Raw genomic sequence first — 13,972 nt, forward strand, 5'->3', positions numbered from 1 at the left:
GCCATTTCTCACGTCTATAAATCTGCTGGTTTTACACCTCTATACCTGAAAAAAAAATCCTGCCATTTCAAGTTTTTAAATACTCTTTACATTTTTATTCCCTCAACACACTCCTCATAACTCCTCCATTATATCCAGATGCTGCTCCAATAGACACAGAAAGTTCTTAAGTCCCATGGTAAATGAAACTGGAGTGGAAGGCTCAAAATCTCTTCTCTCCCATAGCAAGTTAAATAACTTACAAAATAACTAAAACATAGCAGACAGATCTTTAGTATTTTCAACAAATTCTGCCAGTCAATATTTTGTATTAAGAAACTAAGTGATATCCTAGGTAAATACCTTAACATGTATCTCACCTTAAACATGGGTCTCACATGCTCCAGGTGTGTTGCACTGGTAAAAGGTGCCTGAACGTGGCTCACTGCCTCCATAAGAGCTTTAGCTGTTTTAGCCATTTGTTCCATTTCCAAATTATACAGAAGTCTTCTCTGTTTTTCACTAGCAACATCTGTAAAGATATTTTTTCCTCTCAGCTGTGTATCCTTAGCAGTGTTGTCTTCGGGAACATAATAATTTTAAGTACCATACTCAGAGGCATTTTTTGGTATTATCTTTACCTTCTGAAATTAACACACTAGCAAGACATTTTCTTTTACAATACAGAGAAAATGTAAGCCAAACTTATGTATTAAATGTAACCTAATTTTAAATCTTCACAGAATTTTAAGATATGCACAACAAACATTTCTTTTCTATGACCTCACCTGACAACATTAATATCGCATCCACTAAGTCAGATTCAAAGTGAGCAGAAGTTTCATAGCAATTCATCAGCACAGAAAATAACAATAAAAATAACTGGACGTCCTTTTTCTGAGGGAGAACTACCTTAATCACCTTTTCATTTCAGTAATGGAACATCCATCTCATCAAGAACGTGAAACCCAAGCAGAATGTAAAAATCAGCTTCTTGAAAATTACAACGAAAACATTACGTTAATTGAACAAATTGAAAATAAGAGGGATTCCTTTTTCTAGATGTGGATTTCCTGTAAGCAATCTGTTCTTAAGACTAACCTAGGACTTAGAAGTATACAAATTTGACTATTTTGGAAAAGAGTAAAGTCAATCTTAATATTCTCTGTAGAAAAGCTAGAATGAATAATACCTGAATCTTCATATTGTGCAAAACATAATATTTTTTCTGGTATTTGAGAGAGAAAAGATAATTAATTTTAAAAGTGCATAAATTGGGTCTCTACAAACCAAATAATGCAAAATTTTTGAACATGACAGGGAAATACAATAGTTACCTTAGGAATAGACAGCACAACCACTGTGTTTGTTCTGCACTATGCCTATCAGCAACACCATTACTTCATAAAGCCCTCAAGAGCATTTCCCTACGTTGCGGTTCAAGAGCAAAATTGTCTTATCCATGGTCAATGCAACTAACATCAGGAATTCAGATGCAAAGAGAAGTGAAAATAAGCAATCCTATTTAACACAGATTTGAAGGTGACATATGCATTTATGTTAAAAGGAAGAGGATACAAAATTAGAAGTTAGGGCTCATTTTGATTTAAGTGGTGCTTCCTTCAGTCACCTCTGATTTTAAGAAGGAGATACCTTCATGAAATTGAAGAGCCAACACTTTGAAGAAAGCTAACATTGCAACTACTTACTTTGTTTACTAGATTTTGTGGGTATTGTTAATTCTTTTGTTTCTTTCATTGAAATCTTTTTTCCAGCTATTTCATTATAGATAGCAGACAAATATTCTTCAGGGAGATCTTTACTGTCATTGATGCCTCTATTCATTTTAATATACTGTTCTTTTGTCATTTTATTCTTAACCTGAAACCCAGAAAGAAGCTATTAATATCAACAAGTGAGTCCAGTTCATGGCAGTCACAATGCTGCCTATAAAGCAGCCAAACAGATGAAAAGTTACCATCAAGGACAAACCTGCTGATTCAAAAGACATTTTAAAGTATCCAGCATATGCAAGACTATACTGTCAAATCTAAAGAATAACTCAAAGCCGTGTGGGCATTACAACACTCAAACATTCAGTAGGATCCACAGATCAGTTAGATATACACTACATTAAAAATGTGTTTTATCTTCTCATACAGACCAAGCTATCTATTTTAAACATAATTTCTTAAGAGTTCAATAACCTTTCCAGATTTTACTTGTATAAATGATGATGGCTCATCACCTCAACTTTGAATACCATGCACTGCAGAAGTGAGTTGTATTTATCAAAATAAAGCTGCATTATTTTTCAGACTGAAATCAGGAGCAGACTTGTGTTAAAATCAATGGGTAAGTAATTACACAAATTCTGGCTTTGAATGTTGGTTAGTCCACTACAATGAATGCTGTGATATGAAAGCAAATACATAAAATGTGTATTCAATAAAGAGCAGGGAAATTATACTTTACTGAAAGACCTAACCAAAACAACTTAAAATCTCAACACCCATGAAACACAGTACTGTTACTTAGGAGATGCACAAACTTAAGCTACCATATTTCTTATGCACATATCTTAATGTTCAGTTTAGCATCAGTTTTACAACTACATTGTCACAAAGCCTGAAATTTAGATGTCTACAGATTACCCATAATTTTCTAGCTACATACCTGGGGACTGTGGAGATCTGTTGTCAACATGATAATTGAGTAAGCTAAAACATATGCAGTATCTGCACTAGCAAAAAGAGTTTGCCTGATGGGGGAAAAGGAGAAAAAGAACAGCAACTTTAACATATTAGGATTTTTAACTTCTTATTCAGCTTTCCAAAATTCTGAAGACAAAGCATGGCTTACCCTTGGTTACATTCTAAATATCTAGCTGCAAATTTCTCCATTAGGCGATCAATTTTTTGAGCCTCTCCTGGAAGACGAAATCCCTCTAGAAACATGCGCAGAGCTGAAACAAAATCCTTTCCTGAAAAGTCATGTTGGTCCACATAGGCATACATGACTTCTTTGTTAAATTTATCATTGTCTCCCAGGAACTCTCCAACCTGAGTCTAAAACAAGAACAGAAAAGATAAACTAGTGCACTCACACTGAAAAAAAAGAAGTAAGAACAATAGAATCGCACTGCTCATATGTCTCGCAAAAAGAGAGGCCTGTATGCAGTTAACCATAACATATGCCTGCTTCCCCTCTACTCTCTAAAGCAAAGTATTTTGGCCATATATGCCATCATAATGCTCTTCCATGCTTATATCTTCCTACCTTCCTCCTTCTCTGGCTCTACTCATGTACCTATTTTTTCTAGTACGTAAACTCCATGTGTGCACAAGACAAAGTTAGTAGTACCAACGACTGATTGTTCTCTGCTGTAATGATTTTTGTACTTGGGAAACTTAGGAATGAAAAGCTTACTTGGGAATGAAAAGCTTACTAAATTCAGCTTTATTCCCACTACAGTATCGATCTCAAGTAGACACAACTGATGCTTTAATATAAATAGCTGGAACTCAAGCACATCCATGTTGATCACTGTCAATGCAACACAGTATTGTGAAAAATACCGTACATTCAGAAAAAGATGCCTGTATATGTAAACTGAAGCTAAAATTTGTTTTTATGGTTGATTGTAAGTACTAATACTGAACTTTGCAACTTCAGGCACAGCTGCAAGCATGGGCATATGCAAGCTTTTCCTTAGAATGCAATGAGGGTGGCTACTAAGCACAACTGGTCTTCCAAAAAGCTATGTTTTTCATGCCAATATCAACAAGAGATACATCCACCCTCCTCAATCAGATACTGCAGCATCCTTCCAAGACCAGCAACAGCTGTTAGCTGTAAATAAAATCAAAGAACTAATACAGATTAAATAACCTTCTTTTGGGAGGCAGCAGAAAATGCTTTTCATGCTGTGGCACCACCTTATTTTTTAGCCATGTCTGAAGGGCATGTACTTCTGGCAGCCCCTTATTGAACTAAAGTACATACAGTTCACTACGTTGCTTCTAGCTATACTAGCAACTAAGTACAAGTTGTGAGTCAGCTCAAGTAGGTCAGTCTTTTCCTTCACACTTTGCTGAACTGCAGGATGCATATAGTACAGGGTAGAGCCCTAATGCATACTCCAATTCAAATTCCTTAAGCCTGCAAATTTTAAGAGAGAAACTTCCATTTCTTCGTTGTACAATAACATTACACACTTTAAAACATTATTATGTGGTTTGCAATTAGGATAAAAACATCAGCATGAGCAAAAGCAACCATCAGGAAAACAGTTTTCTTACTGAATCTAATCTTTCCTCCTGATGCAAGAACTGAGCGATATCTTCAGGGGTAGTGCCAAGCATTCCTTGCTCTTGCAGGTACTGAATCCCCCTCTTTGGTTTCTTATTGAATCTGTACAATCAAGATTAGGATGGAATGAGAGTTAACCTTTTTATCCACATACAAAGCCTTGCCAGCTTAAGTAAAACGTTCCAATAATTTTGGATGAGGTATTAAAATCTCCATATTAAATACTTTTCCTTTATCAAACTGTTCATTAGATAGGAGTGAACTATTCCCTTCTATCATTAATCCCTTTGTCATTGGATGATTTCATGGGTTCTTCCCCTCCCATAAACAACCTCCTCTTCCTCTTTGCTACACAACTGCCAGCACGGCATCCAAGCAGTTCCCAGTAGAGAGAGCTAAACACTATCATTTACTCTGGCACTCATGAAGAAAAAAGTATGTTAATAGCAATGTCTTGGCTTGGAAAGGAACAATTATGCTCTGTTACTTTTTGTTTTAGTCTATATGGAACAACAAAAAAATCCATGAGTTGTCTGTAAGAATGGAAAAGTACAAGACAAGGAAACAGGTAACTGAAAGAAGCTGAAACTCTAAAGGACTAAGGCATGTTTGTTGGGGGTCTGAGAACTGTACCACAGAAAACTTTTATTTTTGCATAAAGCAACCTCACTGATGAGGTGAAGCGACAATGCTGAAAGCACACAGAAGATCCATGCCAGACTGCACTGAGAAATTATACTATCTTCCAGTTCTAATTATGACTAGTTAATTAATCAGAAGAAATGGGTCGTATTCAACTGATCATGAGTTCAATGTTCTTTTCATTTTTCCAAATATAAAAACCTTATTTTTAGACAAGCAGGTCTGGAGAAAAAAAGAACAAACATTCAGTGTACTCATCTTCTAGCTGTGAGGAATTAGGTTAACACAAAACACTGCTGACAGGCTCCAAAGGGGACACCATTCAGCACTCTTTCACCAGAGGAAGTGCTGTTACATCCAGAGTATTTTTCCTAACACAAGATGAGTATCTATGAGTAGAAGGAAGAAAAACCCAGGAATCTTCATAGCTCTGAAAGAATCCACCCTCCCATGGGTGACAAAAGGGCACTCACAAGTCAATTCCTTGTTCTATTATTTCCTTTTGTTGCTTTAGGACCTCAAACTGCTCTGGGTTGTCAGTGCCAGACATCTGTGTGCTGTAACTGCCAATTCCTGATGAAGCAGTAGAATCCAAAGAATTTAAGCTTCCATATCTGTTAATTGTCTCAGGGTGTTTGGTTTCATTGCTGTCCTGTTCTGCAGGTTTTTCTTGGCCTATAAATTGGAAAGAGTTACATATATACAAAATACACACAATGAAAAGAAACAAAAATCAGAAGTTATTCTTCCAATACTCTCTGATGGCTTCTAAAAGTTACTAGCGTTATCTTCAATGATGTATTTATTTCCATATAAATATTCTGCTTTTGTTTTGTTTGGAAAAATAACAAGAAAGTCACTAAAACCTATCCAGGAGGATAATTTCAGTCCACGATGCACCTGAAAATGTAAGCCTTAAATTTCACCTGTGATTTGTCGGCACTTGAGAAAAAATATACACCACCTTAGAAACCCAGTTACAGATCCTTCCTTCTATGTTCAAGCCCAATGTTACTTTTGACCTGAAGCAAATCACACTAGTCTAAGCTTTTGAAGCAGAGTGTTTAGAAGTGTTTATGACCAGATATGCTAAGGAGCTGGTCCACTTGGTTCACAGAGACAGCCACATTAACCACCTCTACACATGCAGGTTATCACTTCACCTACCCACTTGAAGTACTTAATCTGAAAACTCTGGCATAACCTTATCACTTTTCACTTCAGGTCAGATGGAAAAAAGTTTAAAACAAGTAATTACTTAGTTACTTCACTGCTTACCACACTGAAAGCTCTATAGCTATATATTGATAAATAAAAAAATGCTGTCCATCCAGCTTGCTTCAGTAGTAAATTAATCAATATGCAGTTACATGAAATCACGCAAGCTTCAAAGTAAGTTTTGTGATCCTTTTACAATTAGAAATATATAAAACCCCCAGGATTTAGTTATCCTATATTTCTAGGATTCATGCAATTAAGAAAAGACAACTTAGACAACTTGCTCAAATGACACCAATTCAAACTTACTAGTATTTCTACCAAAGAAAAAAAAAAGTTTATTCGCTCTCTTTTTTTAAATGCAAGAAGTTTTCCTGATCTGGATACCAACAGTAACAGAATACTGGAAAAATGTACTAAACTCCTGCAGCATCTCCAATAAAGCCATGTTGTGTCTTACCAAGTGTTGTCTGAGAATTGGGATTTACATATTGATCCTTACTCCACTCTACCATGCACTTCAAGATCGATACTAAGCATTCCAATCCTTTTTTTCTCAAACTTAATTCCTAGGAAAGATTTCAAAAGAATATATCAGAGGAATGGAGTTCAGTCTTAACCCATCATGCTGAGAAACAAAGTTTCATAAAGTTTGGTAGAATTCTTACCTGAACATTGGACATGCCAAGTTCTTGGCTACCCCTTCCTTGAGCAATCTTTGACAGGTCATTAACGAGCCTTTCAAATATATTTGCTGCATTTAAATCACAATCATAGTTCACGTAGATGTCCACTACACTTTGGGCATCTATAAATAAATTGACACAGTCAAACTTGGAACAAAAACCAGATCATTCAGTGAAAGGCAAGTATAGTTCTGTTCTTTAGCATAAAAATATAAAAAACTAGAACCAAACGGTGCTTAATACCTGCACATATCCTTGTCAGCGTTTGTATCACCATCCATTTATGATCAAATGAGCTAGTAGAAGTTTCCAAGATATACAGGAAAATTTCTTTGAAGAAAACCTAACAAATATTCCAGGAAGAGGGAGAAAAAAAAAGTACCTATTACACACACAATTACTAGCTTTGATGGCCAAGATTCTGACATAATTATGAAAGCAGCACTTTAAACTTACAGGAGATAAGTAAGAAAAGGAGGAAGAGAGTAAATACAATTTATGCTTCATACATTCAAATTAGAAATTACAATTATTACTTATGTAATTCTGGAGTTTTGTCCAGCTGAAAAATTTGGTTTATATTCTGACCACTCAAAACCAGAAAAAACAGAAATGACATGACGTCTGAAAGGACAATGTAGCCTGACAAGTACAAGCTGGTGTCAGAGTTCATTTGGGATTCTGAAAGGAGAGGTATTACCTCACTACAAAAGATTTTCTCTACAAGATGATGATATTTCACACAAACATAGCAAACAGCCACTTAAGCCAATTTAAAGTATCGGATCTTCATTAGAAGGGAAACATCTTGACATGAAAGAATCACTCTATGCTATTAGATTATTAGAAGCAGCGCACTGATCAGACAGAGCATAAAAAATGCAGCAGGTCCATAAAAGGAAAGTTACTCTTCTCTAAAGCTGGTATTAGCTTACCTTGAAATCGTTTTAGTACTGATGCTTTTGTTTGGAAGAGAGATTATTTTATCCACTCTCAATTAGCGCCTCACCAGATCTCTTAGTATTACAGGCTGACTATTTCGGCTGAGCATGCTTAGCAACTAGGACAGCCTTTTTTCTTACTTCCTCCCTAAGCACCAGCAACTGCTGTTAACAGTGGATGAACTCAAAACGTTAACTGCTACACAGCATTACATCACCATCCTGCACAGCATCACATCACCATTCTGAAAGCTCACCTCTTCACAGCCAGTTGGGGCTACTGAATCCAAAGCATGTATTTTCTACAACGCTGCCAAATGCCTCAAGCCATCAAGTTCCTCTTCAACAGCAGCACACAAATACCCAGACACATAAGTACCCTTGCTTTTAGCATTAGACATTCCCTTATACCACAGAAATTTTACAGAGATTTTTATGCTATTAGCCAGGTAGAAAAAAGGCATGAGGCTAATTTTGCTTTAAGCCACATGTCTGGGGAAAAGCAGCAACACTGTTTTTTAAGCAACTTTTAATGGTAAGCTATTTACTCAAGCAAAACACGCTAACAATAGTTCCATTTTAGTGGCCTATTCAGAGAAAAGCACACAGTAAAATCCCCATTACCACAGCAACCCTATGAAATACAAGAAGTTCAAGACAAAATCGATCAGACTTTCAAGTGCTTAGATATGCTCAAGAGTACTAGACTGATTTCAGCCACAACTTCACACATTCCAAACATAGGAAGACAGAAAATTTTATTACAAGTCATGCTGGAGCAATTATTAGCTACATATTTGCCGTTTTCTGATTTTTTACTGAAAGACAGTAATGTTATTTACTGGATTTAGGAAAAAAATTTTTTTGTCCTAGAGAATTTCAAAAGCCGTCATTGATGGAGCAGAGAAAAAAGTTTCAGGTATAAAAAATAAATCATAGTCATAAATCAAGCTAGAAATTACCTGTAATGTCTGCATACGAAGAAGATACTTTTAGAACTCTATGCTTCTGAGACATGGCTGACGACTTGCTTCTGCTATCAACTTTAGATAAGCATAGCTTGGAATGACCAGCTTCTCAAAACTGTGCCTTTATCTACATTTCAGATATTTAAAAATGCAATCTATCGCTACCTTACTTATTGCAGTTAATTTTACAGGTTTACGATTTTATTCCTCACATATCAGAAATGTAAAACTGAAAAGAGGTAATTATTTTGTTTGTCAAGTGAAAGTGAAAGCTCCAAGATAACTTATTCACAGCTATAAATTGGTGGTAATGGCAAGTATTGCTAAATGACACCTGAAATCCCCTGACAGCTAGGATTTGATTTGCTGCAAATATATTCATTGACACAGGTAGAAATACAGTTACAATACAATTAAGGCACAACTCAAACTACTTTTAAGTGTCAGAGGGCACTGTTAGCCGAATATTTAAGTCAAAGAACCAAGGGAGGGTCACTTTCAATAGAATCTAAAACTATTACTTTAAGATATGCCAAAAATTTCTTACACAGATGAAGAATGAAGCCTCAACCCCAAAATATATAGATTTTGCATATTATAAATCCGAGCATATGGCTTTCCTTACAGCTCCAAGAGACAAACTGAATGTGAAGTTATCTACTTGTCTACCCACATCTTCTGAATAACCTTTAGGATCAGTAGCTGAAAGAAGCGGAATTCTTAGCTCACAACCAGGAAAAAGAATTAAGTTTCTAGAAATTGCTATCTCTCATATGTTGTAATAAGGGGATACTTTGACAGGATCAAGCTTTTGCCTTTCATACTTGTGAGGAGGAAATCCAACCCTGCTATGTGGTGATGATCCCAATTTAGCATATTCTAGAGGCTACTACAATACTGTAGGGTATCCTACACCTAATTTTTCTCAGATACGTCTTTATTTTCTGTTTGGAACTGGGGGAAAGGATGGCAGTGATGTAAGCTCATCAAATCTCTGTCAGGGAAGCCGGATTGCAATGCATTTGCCATCTACATGCTAGCTTGTAAGCTCTGTGAACACACAGCGAGTCCAACACTTTCTGGGAAGCAGCCTGTGTGACTGTAGAGCAGCTCAGCCCAGTGTGCCTCATGTGCTGAATGCTGCACATGCACCACAGTCTTGTTGAGCACACACAGTTTGTACTGAAAGTTTTCAAAAATGCATCACATTTTTAAGGCACATTTAGTCAATCGCCAAATTTTAATTTCTATCCAAGCTATGCTCAGTGAAGTACTGGAAATACTACTCTTTCTTCCTCCAAAAGCTATCAAAATAGCCTGGTAAGTGATCAGAACACAATACCCTTCTGACATGGTATTGGCAAAAGCTGCCACAGCATATCAACCTATACAATGACATCCATAGATGAAGAAATCCTTGGATTCAACGTCCTTAAAGCAGCAACATTATCGACATTTCTTAGCATCTTTTCATATACTTTATCTCCACACTTATGGGGTAATCTGTAGGCTTCAGCATTTACATCAACTCCAAAAACATAAATTACCAAAATGAACTTCAGGAACACATTGAGCACACTACTGCTTTATTCACAATGGAATTAAGGTCTTTAACACATGGGACACACAAGAGGACATCCATGTGGTTAAAATGTACAAAATAGTTCCAGGAAGCTGGTCGGACCCTATGGCACAAGGATTATAAACTAAGAATAAGGGCTTTACTTTTGTCTTGCTTTCCCCCGTGACTTAGAATATATCCATAAGTTGAGAAACCTTGCAATACCTTTTGAGACCTGAGGAAATGCAATTATCTCATGCAGGATGTATATTGATGAAGGCCAAGATACACAAAGAAAAGTGGCTACAATAATCAAATAGCTAGGATTTCCTTCGAGAAATAAATCTGTTCAAGTGACCTCAGAGAGAATCCACAATGCATTTCAAGTAATTAATTTTTATTCTAAAATTCCTGTGCAAAGCCATGTAGCCTTTTCATAAGCATACACATTTTCTTAATCCACATTATGTGGTGCAGAACTGAAACTTCCTAATCACATAACTGAGCACTGGTATACCGAGCCTATGCACAAACCCTAGTATCATAGAATCACTAGGTTGGAAAAGATCTTTGAGATCATCAAGCCCAACCATACTTGTCCACTACTAAATCATTTCCCTAAGCACTTCATCTACTTGTCTTTTAAATACTTCCAGGGACAGTGAATCTACCACCTCCCGGGGCAGCCTGCTCCAGAGCTTGATGACCCTTTCAGTGAAGATATTTTTCCTAATGTTCAATCTGAACTCCCCCTGGCACAGCTTGAGGCCATTCCCCCCTGTCCTATCACCTGTCACTTGGGAGAACAGATCAACATCCACCTCTCTACAACCTTCTTTCAGGCAGTTGTAGAGAGCAATAAGGCCTCCCCTCAGCCTCCTCTTCTCCAGGATAAACAACCCCAGCGCCCTCAGCCACTCCTCATAAAACTTGTTCTCCAGGGCCCTCACCAGCTTCGTTGGCCTTGTCTGGACACACTCCAGAGACTCAAGGTCTTTCTTGTGGTGAACGGCCCAGAACTGAACACAGTATTCAAGGTGTGGCCTCACCACTGCTAAATACAGGGGTAGAATCGCTTCCCTGGTCCTGCTGGCCACGCTGTTTCTGACACAAACCCTGCATCACCTTGCAATAATACCACGCCACAGCCAACAGAAAACTGTTTTTAAATAGAGGAAACAAATTCATTTAGTAATAATATAAGTGTAAGTTAGGACTGTAAAAATTCACCTCAACCACAGAGTAAATCAGAGGATGTTTTGCACTGTGAAAATCTCATTGTTTATGTTAATGTTTATTATTAAGTGATGAAATAACCTACTTCTTTATTAGGGACTTCATTTCACGTTCTACTTTAAAAATACTTCCACTATATTTTCACAGCCCTACAAAAGTTTTCCCATTACCTTCCACTTCACCAAACAACGCTACAAGTGTCATATTACTTCTAATGCTACAGAGCAAATTTTATTTAATCTGTGAGTCTTTCAAAGGAAATGCTGCTATTTTATCCAAAGGGGGTCTCGAAGGGATTGTTGCAAGCAAGTCCATTGACATTGGGTGAAAACTAGCTTCTATAAAAGGGAAGATCTAGCAAGTCTTACACGCAAGCTGAGATTCAGAAAGGAAAACAAATTTATCTAAGCAAGACCAAGCTACACACAAATTCAAACAAACATTCACTTAACACTCCTTGCCCCATAGATTGGAAATACACATAACATACCTCAATTTGCATCTTTAGATGAGTCTTAAAGTTTGAGAGGAGGGTAAGAAATATGGAAAGTGAAAGTTCAAAAACTTCTGGAACTGAAGAGACTCCATTTTTTGACAGTGCAACACAAAGGTACTGCTTAATAGCATTAATAAACATCTCATTTGTCCTGAAGACAGGTCCTGCATTTTGCAGAATGGACAGAAGCAACTGCAATGAAAGAATCTTTGATCGCAGTTCATGGGATCTGGAACAAAACAATGCAGTTATCAGCTCAGTGTAAGTCATCAAAAAATAAAACATTCTCTTGAAAAGTCAATACACACCATGTTTTTTACGTGGAATGTTCAGCAAACAAACTCAAATTTGACACCATCTGGCTCAGAAAAAGCCATAGAGATATTGACTTTTTTTTGTTGAAGTGGTCACTCTTCAGCCAAGAAGGTGAGCAAGAATAACCTTTTCCAGTTACTGTTTCTCCCCATTATTATTGAGCCACTGTCTCTTCAGCATCACAGCACTGAAGAACAGCGGCAACAGTGGGCAATGCCACTCTTAGCCAAGGGATGAAGGGAGCATTCTTTCCTTTTCATGGATTTTTGGAAGATCCCATCTAAAACACCCAGCCGGTTTACAGAGAGCTGACTACCAAAAGGTGGAAACCCCTTCTCCTCCTCCTCTATTTCCACCAGCATGGAAAGAGAATTGAAGGACCATAAAGACAACAGCTGTGCTGTCTGATCTACTTCCTCCCAGCAATGAAAGCTCTTTTTCTCATATACGATATTTTATAATGTTTATCAGTCACGGGCCCCATTCCACTCCAAAAGTAGCTAAGATACATAACATGCCTATTTTAAGCATGGCAACAGCAAAGTCAGGCAACCACAGTATTATTAAGTGCTCCAGGGTAACATCAAGCTTCTTATAGACTGAAGTAAGCTTCATGTCAGAGCAGTGCTACTATTTATACCTTAAGAAAAACTCCAAAACCACAAAATCAAAACACAAAACGAAAAAAAAAACCATCAAACAACACACACAAGAAAGTCTAAAGGAAATATGCATCTATGGAAACATAATGCAATTTAAATAACATTCTGGGTGGAAGCGTTCTCTCCTCAAATTCCTGATGCTCCTTCTCACTTCTGATCAACTTGGAAAAGGCTGTACCTCTTCTGAAGAGCATGTATAGACACAAATGACTTCCCCAACAAGACAGTCTGCAGCTTTCTTTGAACAACCACTCATTGACACAGGACAGTTACGAAACATAAGGAACAACGGCAAGAAATCTTTTATACAGAAAGAGCCCAGACATGGTAAGGAGCACTTTGAGTCAACACAATACACACTGCAGTTAAATAGTTGCTGTAGACTGCAAAAATACAAGCTTGGGGTGGGGGGAAAAAGTAACTCCTGTCTAGCTAAAAACAAAAATGCAAATTAATAACAAGTATGTTGCAAATGAACGCAATGATTTCTGCATGCTGGCAAACAAAGTTGGCTGGGAGGTGGGGAATCAACCCACAAACATTTCCAACTCATAGAACATAATCGTAAGCATAGACTTCTCGTCTGAAGACACTTGTGAGAAGCAAAACATAGCCAGTCGAATTGAGGGAATTGTTCCTCCCATTCCTCCTAATGGGTTGCAGGTCAAAGTAAATGCCCCAAACCAGCTCTCACTAGGAGTTCTTCAAGAAAATGCCCAGCTTTGGACACTGCACAGCTGCAGGGATCCTAATGTAACAATCTACTTTGATGCAAAAGGCTCAATTTTTGCAACACGTTGTATCAAGCGTGCAGACAGCACGTAACCAGACTGTACTACAAATATTTAAATATTACGAGAATTTCAATCATTTATAAAATATTTAATATCGCCTACTTCCAGCAAGTGTCAGCTTATAATAAAGTCCTCACTTGCTGGCCTTACCGATTTTATATGA

At 37.2% G+C, this 13,972-nt stretch overlaps 1 protein-coding gene across 1 annotated transcript in view; it reads right to left on the bottom strand.

The window, feature by feature from the left end:
• ARFGEF1 (ARF guanine nucleotide exchange factor 1) overlaps positions 1-13,972 on the bottom strand; it is a 102,447-nt gene that overhangs the window by 31,276 nt on the left and 57,199 nt on the right. The window contains exons 10-19 of the mRNA XM_069854205.1: positions 12,033-12,267; positions 7,080-7,179; positions 6,819-6,958; positions 6,611-6,719; positions 5,406-5,607; positions 4,281-4,392; positions 2,842-3,047; positions 2,656-2,740; positions 1,689-1,860; positions 360-511 (exon numbers count right to left, since the gene is read on the bottom strand). Of these exons, the coding sequence (XP_069710306.1) occupies positions 360-511; positions 1,689-1,860; positions 2,656-2,740; positions 2,842-3,047; positions 4,281-4,392; positions 5,406-5,607; positions 6,611-6,719; positions 6,819-6,958; positions 7,080-7,179; positions 12,033-12,267 (1,513 nt within the window). The remainder of the gene's footprint in view (positions 1-359; positions 512-1,688; positions 1,861-2,655; positions 2,741-2,841; positions 3,048-4,280; positions 4,393-5,405; positions 5,608-6,610; positions 6,720-6,818; positions 6,959-7,079; positions 7,180-12,032; positions 12,268-13,972) is intronic.

This window comes from Phaenicophaeus curvirostris, chromosome 3 (genome assembly GCF_032191515.1).
Source record: "Phaenicophaeus curvirostris isolate KB17595 chromosome 3, BPBGC_Pcur_1.0, whole genome shotgun sequence".
Lineage (NCBI taxonomy): Eukaryota > Metazoa > Chordata > Aves > Cuculiformes > Cuculidae > Phaenicophaeus > Phaenicophaeus curvirostris.